The 14,385-nt window shown below is 38.0% G+C and overlaps 1 protein-coding gene across 1 annotated transcript; it reads left to right on the top strand.

The window, feature by feature from the left end:
* The first annotated feature begins 676 nt into the window (after positions 1–676).
* txlng (taxilin gamma) lies at positions 677–14,375 on the top strand. Its single transcript, XM_082155353.1, has 9 exons — positions 677–741; positions 1,858–2,101; positions 2,807–2,898; positions 3,531–3,701; positions 5,660–5,854; positions 8,326–8,445; positions 10,037–10,204; positions 10,686–10,781; positions 11,491–14,375. The coding sequence occupies exons 1-9, from the start codon at positions 691–693 to the stop codon at positions 11,797–11,799; spliced, it is 1,446 nt and encodes a 481-aa protein (XP_082011479.1). The 5' UTR covers positions 677–690; the 3' UTR covers positions 11,800–14,375.
* The last annotated feature ends 10 nt before the right edge of the window (positions 14,376–14,385 follow it).

Below are 14,385 nucleotides of genomic sequence, written 5' to 3'. Positions count from 1 at the left end.
ATGACATGTTAGGGGTAAGTTGAGCCAAGTAAAGATGTTAAGCATTCTAGTAAAATAAAGACTGAATAATTCACTTTGATAGGGAAAACATTGAGGTATAAAAAGTTTTAAAATATATTAACAAATAATAATTTTCCCTTCAAATCCCATTTTTGCTATCTTCATTCATATTATGAAAAACACATATTTATATATGTATATTAGAAAACATTTCAGCCAAATGCAGGAAATAGCAATAAGTTGGTTTTATATATATATATATATATATATATATATATATATATATATATATATATATATATATAATTAGTGTTTCGTCTGAACAGTCTGGATCAATTCTCTCCATCAGAGCTCCATGGGAATGAGAAAAATTTTTGAAAGTTTAATCCACGGTTAAAAATAAGATGCCTATCTACATTTACTGTGTGTGATTCAAATTATGTGAATATATAATGATAGGATATACATGAGAAGTGAACGTGTGTGAGTTCAGGTGTGCGATACGCTGCACTTAAAGCATGTCAAAATAAAATAACAAAATAAAATAATAGCAAAATTAATGAATGGTTAGATTATTTTTGTTTCAATAAAGCTTTTTGTATATACAATAAATATGTTTGACTTGATTTTTATTTGTGTTCATCCAGTCTGAGTTGCCTTTATTTTCACTTCTCAGTATTTCGTCACAACATGGCGACGCACTCAGATGCCAGGCTCGAATTAAACACTGAAAACACACAGGTACTGTACCCCAACCTGCTCACTGTTGAGCATTTATTTCAGATATAACATCATTAACGCTATGAAAGATTTGCTATACGCACAGGAAGGGAACCTGTCGCCATAAATGTGTGTTATTTACGAAGGAAGTAGCTTAGCCCGCTAACCAGCAGACAAGCCAACTTAAAAAACACTTTCAACTTACGCTATCAAAATATCAAGGCTAACCATTGCGATTTACAATAGCGAAGTGTTTTACTTTTAGCGCTGACATAAGAGTGACGGTATGGATTTTTATTTTGAATCAGTGATAAGATAATAAATGTGTTGAATGCACGCGCATGTGTGTTGAACAGGGTAAATGTGGAGTTAGCGAGTTAGCCTGAGGTCTACAGCTTTACTGATTTCACGACAGTATTATTTTTGGTGTTAATATTTTATCTGAGCTTTGATACCCTTAATAAATTGACATTTTTAAACTCTCAACCCAGGGAAATTGATGAATATGAGGCTCGTTTGCCTCTCATTTAGGGGCTTGCCATAAAATTTAACATGATAATTAATTATCTTTCTAAATAAACAATATAGACTGCTTGTATATGTTAGGAAAGCTACGTACGCTTGAATACATGCTTGAATTTTAATAATTTAATATTCATACATTTGTGGTGTATAATGTACTTGTCAGTGTTGACGCATTTTCTGTTGCACAGATTATTTGTTGGCACGTGCTTTGAATAAATGCCTCATTGGTCTCATTTGTTCATGTCTTAACCCGTTCCCTCGAATTTAGTTTGTTCTGGTTATAACTTTCATGCTGTGGCTCAAAGTCAAACCCTTGTGAGGCGAGCTTCTTTTCAGACGTGTGAGATGCCCCCCAAATGCTGCCTATGTAGGGAGCTCACTGGGATTTCGCGTGTGTGCAGACTGTGCAGCACGTGTTCATCTATCTGTTCCTGTATATACTGAGTTTGTTTGCACTTGGCTGCAATAAAAATCTTGGCCAATGTACTAGAACATGCATCTTTGTATTGGATGCGCAAAATGTCACTTAAGCTAAATCAACTTCAATGCAGTGGGTCAGGGGTTGGTTAACTTAAATTCATTTCAAAAGTTTTTTTGCATTTACACCATCAGGGCACTAAAGTCATGGACGAAATCATCGGGGTTTGCGGTTTAGAGGCCAGGGGACTCGTTGAAGGGAGCAGTTCACCTCTGGACGTGGAGACTCCATCCCAGGATAACATGGAAGATTTTGTGGGGCTGGTGAGCAGTGAGGAGGAAAGAGGGGAGACGCCAGGAAGGGAAGATAGCAACCCTGACCCCCTCGATGGGGAGTTGGACCCTAACGCTGAGAAATCCAAGGACCAAAAATCCTTCGGTTAGTATTCACCATTAAAGGAATGTTTCAGGTTTAAAGGGATACTCCACCGTTTTTTCCTATTAAACTATGTTATTCCCTTAACTAAGACGAGTTGATACATACCTCTCTCATCTCAGTGTGTGCACTTAATCGCTCTGACGTGCGGTGACACTCTGATAGGACTGAGCTTAGCCCAGTATATTCAATGGTATCTGACAGCAATGAATTTAGAAGTGACCAAACACATCAACGTTTTCCCTATTTAAAAACAGTTACACAAGTAGTTATACGACCAAGTATGGTGACACAAAATAAAACGTGGCGCTTTTCTAAGCGGGTTAAAAAGGATAACTATAATGTATGGCGGAATAGCACTTTTGGGAGTAATTCGACTCGGCGCAGTAAAAAGTCACGCCTGATCCTCTTCCTCTCACTTCTGTCAATAGTGGGAAGAGGATCAGGCGTGACTTTTTACTGCGCCGAGTTGATACATACCTCTATTGAGTGATTGAGTGCACGCACTGAGATGAGAGAGGTATGCATCAACTCGTCTTAGTTAAGGGAATAACATAGTTTAATATGATAAAACGGTGGAGTATCCCTTTAATGCAATAAATAAACAGGGCCCCAAATGACTTTAAGCCATAGATTTTTTTTAAGTTGTGATAGGATGACTCGTTTTAACAGGTTATTCTATGCATTATTCTTCCCTTGTTGTCATAGGCAAAGAGGTTTTGTTGCTGATGCAGGCGCTTCATACTTTAGCGACCCCAGAAGAGAAACTTGCTGCCCTTTGTAAGAAATATGCAGACCTGGTATGTATTTGGGGTTAGATAAATGATATTGCACAACAATAGACATATTTCATAATTAATGTCTTTACAGAGAGGGTTCACTCAGAAAACTAAATTTGCAATCCAAACACGTATGATTTATTTTCTTCCTTCATTGAGGACAAAAGGAGATATTCAAAGGGAGCGGCTCTTTTTTCCTTCATACAACAAAAGTCAAAAGAAAATAGCTGCTCCAAGTATTATATGTAGTATGAAATAGTAATATGATGTGCTGAAATGCATTTTTTAGTGAAACAAAATGTACGTTTCAATTTAAATTTGGTTAATACATTTGGTTCACGCATTCCCTGGGAATCAAACCCATGACCTTGGCATTGCTAGCACCATGCTTTACTGTTTGAGCTAGAGGAATCTTTTAATTGAGTTTGATATAGTGTTCAGGATATCGTGTTCCCTGGTGATAAATGAAAAAAAAAAATTTCTAGTTTTGCTACTTAGGCTTTTCCTCATTGTGTGCGTGAAATAGGCTAGACGTTGAATCCTCATTTTGTGCATGAAATAGACGTTGAAACAGTCATTTCATTTGGGCTGAATGTTTTGGGTTGCTGAAATTTCAGTGCATGACTAAATACTAATGTGTCTTCCTGGGACAGCTGGAGGAGAGTCGCAGCATGCAAAAACAGGTCAAGGTGTTGCAGAAGAAGCAGAACCAGGTGCTGAAGGAGAAGATCCACCTGCAGAGCGAGCACAGCAAGGCTGTCCTGGCACGCAGCAAACTGGAGAGTCTTTGCAGGGAGCTTCAGCGCCATAACAAGACCCTGAAGGTAGAGCCCACATTTGATTTAAAGATTCATGTTGGCCTTAAGGCCGGGACACACCAAGCCGACGGTCAGCGAGCATCTGTCGGGCTAGTTTTTGCGGTGTGTTCCACACGTCCGCTCTCATCGGGCTCAAGTCGGCGGCAGTTTGCCCAATTCAGCATGTTGAATCTGCGTTGGGGCCATTGGTGAGAGTGGGAACTATGATTGGATATTCAGTTTAGCGAACGAGTCAGTGCACGAGAATTAAAGGCCCACTGAAGTGCCTTGGAACGCGTAGCTTTGTATGATGCATTGACGTAATTTTCACTGAAACAGGAAGCTAAGGTGGGACATATTGAATGGCTCCTCCCCCTTTTATAAGCATTTAAATAGCCAATAGCGTTTAGTTTACCTCACAGACTGCAATTCGTACTTGACAGCACCATGGAATCGAATCCGAGTGCTGATGATACGTTGGATTCAATAGTAGAGGTGTGAATAAATTCTAGCCATTTAATTCTTAAGCAACATACTGTTGGAAAATGGAATAAAACTTGAACGTTTGAGCAACTGGACACACATCTCCAACCCGTATTGCTCCGTGACGTGTCAAAGATAGTGATGGGTCGGTCATGAACGATTCGTTCATTTTGAACGAATCTTTAATATGACTTGGGACTATCGAGTTGTCTCAGAGAGTGATTCGTTGTGTTGACCGCGCATGCACAACATCCTATAGGTTCTTTACTGGAAAGAGAAATGATTAGTTCACATCTCGAGTCTTCGGGTTCGAGTTTGAGTCTTTCATTCTTCCTGTCAGTCCCATAGAGGCTATGCTGTCAGTAATGAAAAGACAAATGATTAGTTCATCTCTCGAGTCTTCGGGTCTGAGTCTTTCGTTCTTTTATCACGTGATGAACGAATGACTTGAACCCGAAGACTCAAAAGATGAACTAATCAATTCTGTATCCAGTACTGACTTCATAGCCCAGCCTATATGGGGCTGTCATGTGATGAAAGAATGACTCGAACCTGAAGTCGATAGACTCGAAACGTGAACTAATCAATTCTGTATCCGGTACTACAGACTGCATAGCTCAGTTTATGAAGATGTCCCGGGATAAACGAAAGACTCAGTTCGGGAGGTGAGGTAAACTACTGCATAGCTCAGTTTATGAAGATGTCCCGGGATAAACGAAAGACTCAGATCAGGAGGTAAACTAACGGACTGCATAGGCTGAAGACCCAGATAAATAAATTAATCGTTTCTGTTCTTCATAATTTGGCCTTTTCCTAGCATTGCAATTTTTTTCTTATTCTAAATGCGATCAACATTTGATGTGTTTGAGGAGTTTGGCTATTAACATGTAACATTTTAAATACATTCTGCTGAAATGAACGAAATTACTTCGAAAAAAAGATTCGTTCATTTTGATGAACGAGATTCAAAGATGCGAGTCAGTAAAATGATCCGAACTTCCCACTACTAGTCAAAGATCGCTTTGGCCAGGTGGTATTTATAGCATAAGGGGGCGGGACGCTTTAGATTCTAGATTGCATTTGATTGGACAGAAGATGTGATGAGAAGCTGAAGTCCGCAATGATGTCATAAAAATACTTGATCCATTTTAGCGGAAGCGAGAGACTGTACGTTTTGAATGCTTATATCTCCTAAATGCGAATTTTTTTATTTTTTGGAACACACCAGCTTATTCATAACATTAAGGCAAACATATTCATGCTACAAGCTAAAAAAATCATAATTTTGATTTCAGGGGGCCTTTAAAGCTAAAGAGAGCAAGAAAGTCAAGACAGCCCAGACAGAAGGCTGATCTATTATTATGTTAACCTATCTGAGCATTCCAAAACGCTATTATTTTCATAACAACATGAGCTGCTTAAAATGAAGAAAGTTATCAATATAACTGATATATTGGTGTGTCCCAGGCTTGAGTTTTACCAGATAACCATTGTGATAACAGGAGGAGAACGCTCAGCGGTTCAGGGAGTACGAGGAGCGGCGGAAGGAGGCGACGTTGCACTTCCAGATGACGCTCAATGAGATTGAGGCCCAGATGGAGCAGCACAACTTGCATAACAGCAAACTGCGGCAGGAGAACATGGAGCTGGCTGAGAAACTCAAGAAGCTCATTGAGCAGTACGAGCTCCGGGAGGAGGTGAGGCGACATCTGTCAAATATGTAAAATGGCTTTTATGCTCTGGTAAAGTCCTAAGAATTATGAGGTGCAGAGGTTTTATTTGTTCTGTACTCTGTAAATGTTGAGGTGTTTTATTCATTCATATTGCTTCTGAGATATGACATTTCAGTAGTCATGGCTGGTTGGTGACAGCCAAGAATATTTGCTGCTGTTTCATTTCATGGTTTTACATTATATTTGCTTAATTCTAAATGTGTTCCTCAGACATGCAGTGTCCTCAGATGTTTTGCATGTTGAACTCCTACCAAATGTGCAACCTCAAATGAAATCATTATGATGCAGCTGGTGTTCAATGCAGGATTATGCGTAACGTCCATTGCTGGTGATTTAATGTTTTTTAAATAAGTTTCTTATGCTCACAAGGCAGCATTTATTTGAGTAAAAACATTAATATTGTCCAAAATATTTTTTTCAACATTTATAATAAGAACCATTATTAATAGAGCAGAAAATGAGCGTATCAGAATGATTTCTGAAGGATCATGTGGCACTGAAGACTGGAGTGATGATGATGAAAATTCAGCTTTGCTGTCAAACGAATAAATGTCATTTTAAAGCGTATTAAAATAAAAAAAGTTATTTTAAATTCGAATAATATATTTATCACTATTACACAGCAGCTTTAAGAAATATTGATTATTCCAAACTTTGAACAGGTAGTGCATAATGATCACTTTATCAGGCTTTAATGTGGATTCAGAAACTTGAGTTTATCACAAATAAAAATAATATTTTAAAACTGGTCATGGTGTTTCAGGCTTTGAATAACAGCTGAGCAGATTTTTTTTTAAAGGGGACCTGTTATGCAAAATTCACATCAATTGACCATCAGCATGTGCCCTCTAGAGTTTTAGATCTAGATATTTGCACTACGAATCAGTGCGTTTATGATTGCAATGAATTAAAAATATAGATGCAAGCAGCAATTAACAGGGTTCAAGTGTTTTAAGCACTTGCAAAACAAAAGTATAACGTTTTATTTAGCAAGCCTGTAACTATTCTACATTATAGATGGCAAGATCATTTACAGCAAATACAGGCAATTCACTAAGGAAATAAATGGTTTTTAAATCTTTTATACAATTGACCTCTCGCCGGCCCCTCCCCCAAAACGGCCATTGTCCAATCACACATCATAGCAACCGTTACTATGTGAGCAGGTCCGACAAACATTGACTCCAAGCAAGATGGTGAAGCGGTGCGCCCACGCCGCTTGTAAATCGGACACTAGATACCCCGAGAGATTGTCTGGAGGAGTTGTGTTCTTTCCATTCCCAAAGCCGAAAACACAACGTGAGCGGTGCCTACAATGGATAAAACAGTGTGGACGGCCCCACTCCCAGTTAAATGTGTCGAACATTACGAGGCATAAATACGTCTGCACAATATGAGAGCAAAACCCTGGTGAACTAAATTAAGAAGAATTACAGAAGTAGCATTAGTTATTAATGTTATTAGTTATGTTATTAGTATTAGCTGTTTTCAGAATCAGAATGTTTTATATCCATTGTTGAACAGAATTCACAAATAGGAAATAGCTTTGGCTTAGTTAAAGGTGCATAACAGATAATATAATAAAATAAAATGGATATCTGAATGCCTTATATTTTGTTTTATCTATTTCATTTTATTATATTATCTGTTATGCACCTTTTAAGCCAAAGCAATTTCCTATTTGTGAATTCTGTTCATCAACAATGGAAATAAAACATTCTGATTCTGTTAATCTCTTGTTGCATGGGATGCGCCGCATACCTGGTAAACAGTAATTTCTAACAACATAGGGCTATTTAGATAAACAATCTGGCGAGCGTGTTGTTTTAGGCTAATACACCAACAGCAAATTTCTGTATAATAAAGGGCTACATTTTGCATCCAAGTCTATCATTTGAAATCTTTACATTGTATTGTAGCTCAGAATTCGAGTAGCCGTATATATCGAAACACCGATCAGTCCTTGGACCGATGAGATTGTCTAATCCTGTAACCCCTTTTGCCTCGATCTGGAGGATATCGTGGAGGTATTGCTCCAAAAAAAGTCACTGACACGCACGGGTATACCTCTTCCCGTCATGGCAATCTGTCGCGCTGGTCGTGTTTGACCATTTGTTTGTCGGACGTAGCAACAGTAACTAAGGGGGGCGGGGCTCGGCGAAAGGTCAATTGTAGCGCCACCCATGTTCCAATCTCATTGGCTATAGCTTTTCGCACTTGAACCCCTAAAAATCCCTACAAAAACAATAGTTTCAGCACATTGCGTTTGAACCCCTAATTATATGACAACAAATACCAGTTTGCAGTATCTAGCAAGCATAATGGACTGTTTTTCTATAGCTAAAATATCTAGAAATGGATGGTACTGGAATCTTTGCACATCTTTTGAAGATGTTTTGAAGAATAATGTGAATGTGACATTTGTCTTTACCCAGCACATCGACAAGGTGTTCAAACACAAGGAACTGCAACAGCAGCTGGTGGATGCTAAACTCCAGCGGACGGCTGAACTGATGCGAGAGGTGGAGGAGAAACAGCAGAGAGAAAGAGAGTTTGTGAGTATCCTTGTAATAATCCTAATCCTGTTTTTGAGCTGTGCTTAATCCTGAAGGATTGGTACTTCAAACCAAGGAGATCTATAATATGTGGCTAAAGCTTTGGCATTCCTATTCATAACAATGGCAGTTGCTTGGTTGACGTGAAACCACCTGAATTATGAGACATGAAATCTGGCATGTTTGCTCACTTCTGCAACCAAGTTTATTTGAGCTAATCATTTAAGCTATAAATACCATGTAACTAGTGCTGCACAATTAATCGCAATAAAACCGCACGCGATTTGGCAAATTCTGCAATTATTTTATGCACAATTTGTCAGTGCAGTGCGGCTGATCGGTAGTAAATGCTGCTCCATCTGAAAGCCAGAGGGCGCTCTCGCGCAGAGACGCCAAATATGTCCCACCTCAGAAGTAGATAACACATATCATTCCAGGAAATCCCCGGGCATCATCGCTGTAGCTGAATAAACTGAAATATGAAACGCTTTGATTAAACATGACTAATAAACACACGACTGCCTTATTCTGTGTGAAAAGCCACATCATCTCACAGAAGGATACTCAACTGTCGTTATGAATTGAGTTTGGTGTAAAAGCATGTTATTAAATGTTGTCTTTTGTTGGACAAGAGGCTCATAAATGCTTATGTTTGGAAAGATGTTTGACGCGTGCTGCTTTTTCAAATGCACGTTATACGCGACTCAAACCCAGTGCTTTTAGATGGAGCAGCGTTTACAGAGCCGTACATCAATGACATGCTGCGCATAATAAATAATCGCAGCCTTTGCGATTTCAAAATCGCGACAAGCCAAATCAGTTTAAGTGCGATTACATGGAAATTGCGATTAATCGTGCAGCCCTACATGTGACTAAACAGAAGGGTTGGGAATCAAAAATCGATTCCAATTCTGTAGGTCAGGAATCGGATAATTGTTATAAAATTTTCATTTTAATTCCTCTTATCGATTACTTTGTGTGCATTTTAATATGACTTTAAACCATTCAAGGTCAAGAAGACCCGTGCGCTGTTTTCTGTGCTGCACACATATCCAAAAATGTGCACACAAAAAGCCACCTCTCATACTGTATAATGCGCGATACTCAACTGAGTTTTCTTCCTCCCTTTTCTTTCTTTTTTGCACTTGAATGGACAAATACACACAAAAATGTCAATATATTCTCGTAACAGTCGGTTATGTCTTGAGTGAACATAAACAGTTCCTGTTTATTCCTCAAATTCCTGCTGCCGTCTCTCTAACAACGTTAATCAAACAACAAAAGAAAGACAATATTCACTCGCTGTTCTTGACTGAATAACTTTTGTAACTATATTTGTAATGTACATTTCATTTATAAAATGCAGTGTTGTTTTACATTTGAACACAGTTTCTGTACCTGAATATAAAAAAAAAAATTGTTTTACTTTATTGCAATCGAAATTGGGTATATACAGTATAAGAATTGGAATCGATAAACAGAATCAGAATCGTTAAAATTCAAGCGATACCCAACCCTACTAGTAATCACTCTTGACTCCAGGAAAATTGGTATCATAATGCTGATTGGTTGATCTATATTCTCTGTTCAGCTTCTGAAGGATGCGACTGAGTCGAGACATAAATGTGAGCTGATGAAGGAGCAGGAGCATCAGTTAAAGCAACAGCTCACTCTGTACATGGACAAGTTTGAGGAGTTTCAGACCACCCTCGCTAAAAGCAACGAGGTCTTCACCACCTTCCGACAGGAGATGGAGAAAGTGAGTGTGCAGGAAGTGTGAAGTCTCAGCAGAAGTCTCTTGTGCTCACCAAGGCTGCATTTATTTGATAAAAAATACAGTAAAAACAGTAATATTGTCAAATAATATTACAATTTAAAATAACTCTTTTCTATTTCTAATATATTTTAAACATGTAATTTATTCCTGTGATGCAAAGCTGAATTTGTTGCATTTTTTTATGCCATGCTTCAATGTCACATGATGTTTTAGAAATCATTCTAATATGATGATGTGTTGCTCAAGAAACATTTATTCTTATCAGTGTTAAAAACATTTTGTGAAAACTGGTACATTTAATTTGTTTCTACATTTTCACATTATTCCAAACATAAAGCTTTCGGACAATGAAGTGATTAGTACTTATTGTTTAAAAGACGATCAAAGAAAAGCTTGAAAAATATGATGTTATAATTATCTGTATTATCTGATTTGCATAAAATTATTTTCTGTGACTGATCAGATGACAAAGAAGATCAAGAAGCTTGAGAAGGAGACCACACTATGGAGGACCAAATGGGAGACTAACAACCAGACTCTACTGCAGATGGCAGAAGAGGTGAGAGGAATAATAGAGCTGTTGTGTTTAGGTTTGTGGGTTTGTGTTCAGGGAAGGAGGCGGCGGGAAACAGCGAATGTTAAACATAACTTTAATAATAAAGTAAACAGAGAACAAAACGAAAGTAAAGCAGCAGCTGCAGCTCCTCATGGACCACTGCAGCATTAACTAAAATAAAGCACCAACATAAATTCCAGGCCTGGTCCTCTCTCCTCCTTCACTGTCGTCACTCCTCCTTTTATCCTTCCGGAGCTCCTCCATGGTACTTGAAACCGGTGTGGTGCACAGGTGACGCTCATTAGCACTCGCGCCACCGACCTCGCTCCATTCCCACTGCTTTTGGCCTCGCCCTGCTTGCAACAAAGTTGTAGAACAAAATGTGAATGTTTCTTCCCTTTTATGTACTGTACTGTAAATCTACAAGTAATTTTAATAACAGACTCAGTGTCACATGCTCCTTTAGAAATCATTCTAATTTGCTGATTTGCTGATCAAGAAACATTTCTTATTTTTATCGATGTTGAAACCTGCTGATTAATGTTTGTTTTTTTCCAGGATTTTTTTATGAATAGAAAGTTCAAAAGAGCAGCGTATATTTGTGATTAATTGATTTGATCTTTTGCAACATTATAAATGTTTAGGGTCCCTTTTGATCAATTTAATGTGTCCTTGCTGATTGCTGAAATTGCTACTTTCGTTTGTCTTGTAGAAAACAGTGCGGGACAAGAATTACAAGGCTCTCCAAGGCAAACTGGATCGTCTGGAGAAGCTTTGCAGGGCCCTGCAGAGAGAACGCAACGACCTGAACCAGAAACTCCTGGCCCTTCAGGGCCCAGCGAAAGATCCTGAGGAAGAAGGTACAGGGCCTCCTGACCCCCAGCCACAAGTGCTCTCCAACCCAGAGATGGAGAGAGAGGTGGAGGGAGAGATGGAGGGTTTGGTGCCTGAAACAGAGAAACTTGGGCTTCAGCCTGAGGAATCAGGCACCACCTCATCCAGACAACTCATTGACGACTGAGCCTGGCCTTCTCGTGCCCTTTCTTTTCTTTTTCTTTGTGGAGGTATATATTTTTGTCTAACAATTATTATCATAAAATTTGTGAGAAAAAAGCAGGACATTAGTGAAGACGCTGACTGCTCTATACGTTGGTAATCGAGCACTTTTTACTCCCTGTTTTTTATCACATTGTATTTTCGTAGGAAATGGTCATGTGGTCCAAGACGGCCACCATGCAGCTTTGTTTCGTATATTTTTTTTTCTTTTTTCTCCACCCTCGCCTCCCCCTAATCTGTTTCCAGCCCTTTCCTGTTCAGCTGTGCTGTGGTTGCACATCTTTCGGTTCTCTTTAATAAAATGTAGCTCTTCGCTCTGACCTCTAGAATCTGAATAAATCATTTTGGATGCATATAATGTTTAATATTGCTATTTTAAAATAACCGTACATAGTCAACTAGCCAGTCCAGCTCTAGATGACCAGATAACCTTGAGACTGGAGAAACAGGGCATTAATAATAGAGGTGAGATATATTAACACACACTTACCTTCTCATTGGCACTTTGAGTCAGAGCCAAGACTTATTCATAACAAGTCACGCTTCTATTGCTTTGACTCAAATGGACATTTAAAGGAAGATACATGTCTTATAAATAAGAGAGGGGTCAAGACTTCTCACCGCCTGTGACTGGTTTTCATATGAGAATCTGATTAAGGGCTAGTTTGGCTTTGAAAAAGGCTGCTACATCTCCAACAATTATGTGAAATACTAGGGTCAAACAGTCTCACTGAAATTTCTACGGTAGGGACTTTGTTGTATGACAGATGAAGAGAAACGCATTACCAACAGAAAATGTAAAATGCCACGTGCATTTATATTACATTAAAATTCACTTCAACTTTGCAAACCCATTTATTTAAGAAACAGGGTAGTTTTTATTGAATCAGGGTATCCAAACCACTTCAAGCCAGTTGTATGTTTTTTTTTTATTAATTGGTTGATTTAAAAAAAAAAAAATTCTTTCTTTGAAAAAATCTCTTCTTAATACTTAAGATTTTTTTGAATAATGGCATATTGTTTGCTGTAAGAGCAAGATTAGGTGATAATCTCCTTCTTTTGGTTGGTTTTATTATCCTGATTCTGCTGTTGATTAGTCTTAATAATAGCTTTTGTTTTAATTGGATTTTTTATTTTTGTTAAAAGGGTATTTCATCCAAATATCATAATTTATTTGCCCTCATGTCTGTCTAAACCTGTATGACAAAAAAAAAATTCCAAAGATTTTAAACTGTTTTTGTCCATATAATGAAAGTTAATAATTGAGTTTCATTGTATGTACAGAAAATAATAATAATAATTTCAAAACCTTTTATGTCAAAGGTTTGGAACAACATGAGGGTGAGTAATATTATACTTTTTTTTTTTTCTGTCTGAAATGGTGAGGTCGCAATTTTTTAGTCTAACTTAACGCAAAACTTTCTCATTTTAAAAGGGGCCTTGATACATTTGATACTGAATATTCTGAATGTGATTCTCTTTTTTTGGACTTTCTAATGAACAACTATAAAATGTCTGTTATTAAATTCTTTACATTCAATGCTAAAGTGTTCTGAAGAGCTGCAAACATTCTCAATATTGCTAATGTGAAACTATATGTCGAGAACTGAACTTATGAATGTAGAAGTTGCCAATTTCCTGTCTAAACAAACAGCCTCACAGCCCTTTAAGATCTCGGTTGCGTTTCTCAAAAAATCGTGAGCTAAATTGATTTGTGGCAGCAGTTCTGCGATCTACATTATGCTTACGATGCTTTTGGGAAACGCAGCACTGGTCATTATCACGTCGAGGACACAGGGTCTAGAAACGTTTGCCTCTTCAGGTCCATTATAACATCTGCTTCTGTTCATGTTCTGAACCTCACACTGGCCAGTACATTCCTCAACACTGAATCCAACAAAACTCATGATAATTTACTTTTAGTTGAACTAACCACATATGGTGTGTTTTGTAACCAAATGTAATGGATGATTGCAAAGTCACATAAGTTTAGAAGGGCAAGATGTTTTCTGAAAAAGTGGGCTGACAGGTCTGAATGTGTTTAACTTGCCAAACTGTAAAACTCAACAATGGAAATGTAGATCTTCACCAGCTTCCATCACTTCTGTTTTTGTTCTCTATATAAAAATCTTTTCTTTTTTCATAATCTCAAATTTTGGATCAGAATGTTGATTTTTATTATAAGAACAGCACCTGATTTGTGTGGATTTCCTTGATGTAAGTTTCACCTCAGTCAAATATTTTCTCATCTGCAAAAGTCTGTGAGCTATTATTTTGAGACGTACATCTGCATTTGAGGTCATGCTCATTCTAAATTTGTGGAGTTGTTGGTAGTCATTTGTATCGCTACTGCTTTTTTATTTTTTTTTAGGCACTGCAGATTCTCAGGTTATGCAATAAATCTACCTCTTCAGGTAAAGACATACTGTGAAAGAAGCTCGAGAGCTTTTCTTTCTCCCCCAGCTCAGCCCGTGACCCCTCTGAGATTGTACAACGCTCTTGTAGTTCTGTCTTGCTTTTCAATAAAACAGTTTTGTAGAATCTTCCTTAG

This window comes from Leuciscus leuciscus (assembly GCF_965113295.1).
Source record: "Leuciscus leuciscus genome assembly, chromosome: 23".
NCBI lineage: Eukaryota > Metazoa > Chordata > Actinopteri > Cypriniformes > Leuciscidae > Leuciscus > Leuciscus leuciscus.
The sequence above is the reverse complement of the archived record's forward strand: the minus strand, read 5'-3'. Positions and strand labels throughout refer to the sequence as shown.

Coding starts and splice junctions, on each gene's coding strand:
- txlng (XM_082155353.1), top strand. CDS start 691: ATGGCGACGCACTCAGATGCCAGGCTCGAATTAAACACTGAAAACACA. Junction 2,102..2,806: donor CAAGGACCAAAAATCCTTCG/GTTAGTATTCAC, acceptor TTGTTGTCATAG/GCAAAGAGGTTTTGTTGCTG. Junction 8,446..10,036: donor AGCAGAGAGAAAGAGAGTTT/GTGAGTATCCTT, acceptor TTCTCTGTTCAG/CTTCTGAAGGATGCGACTGA.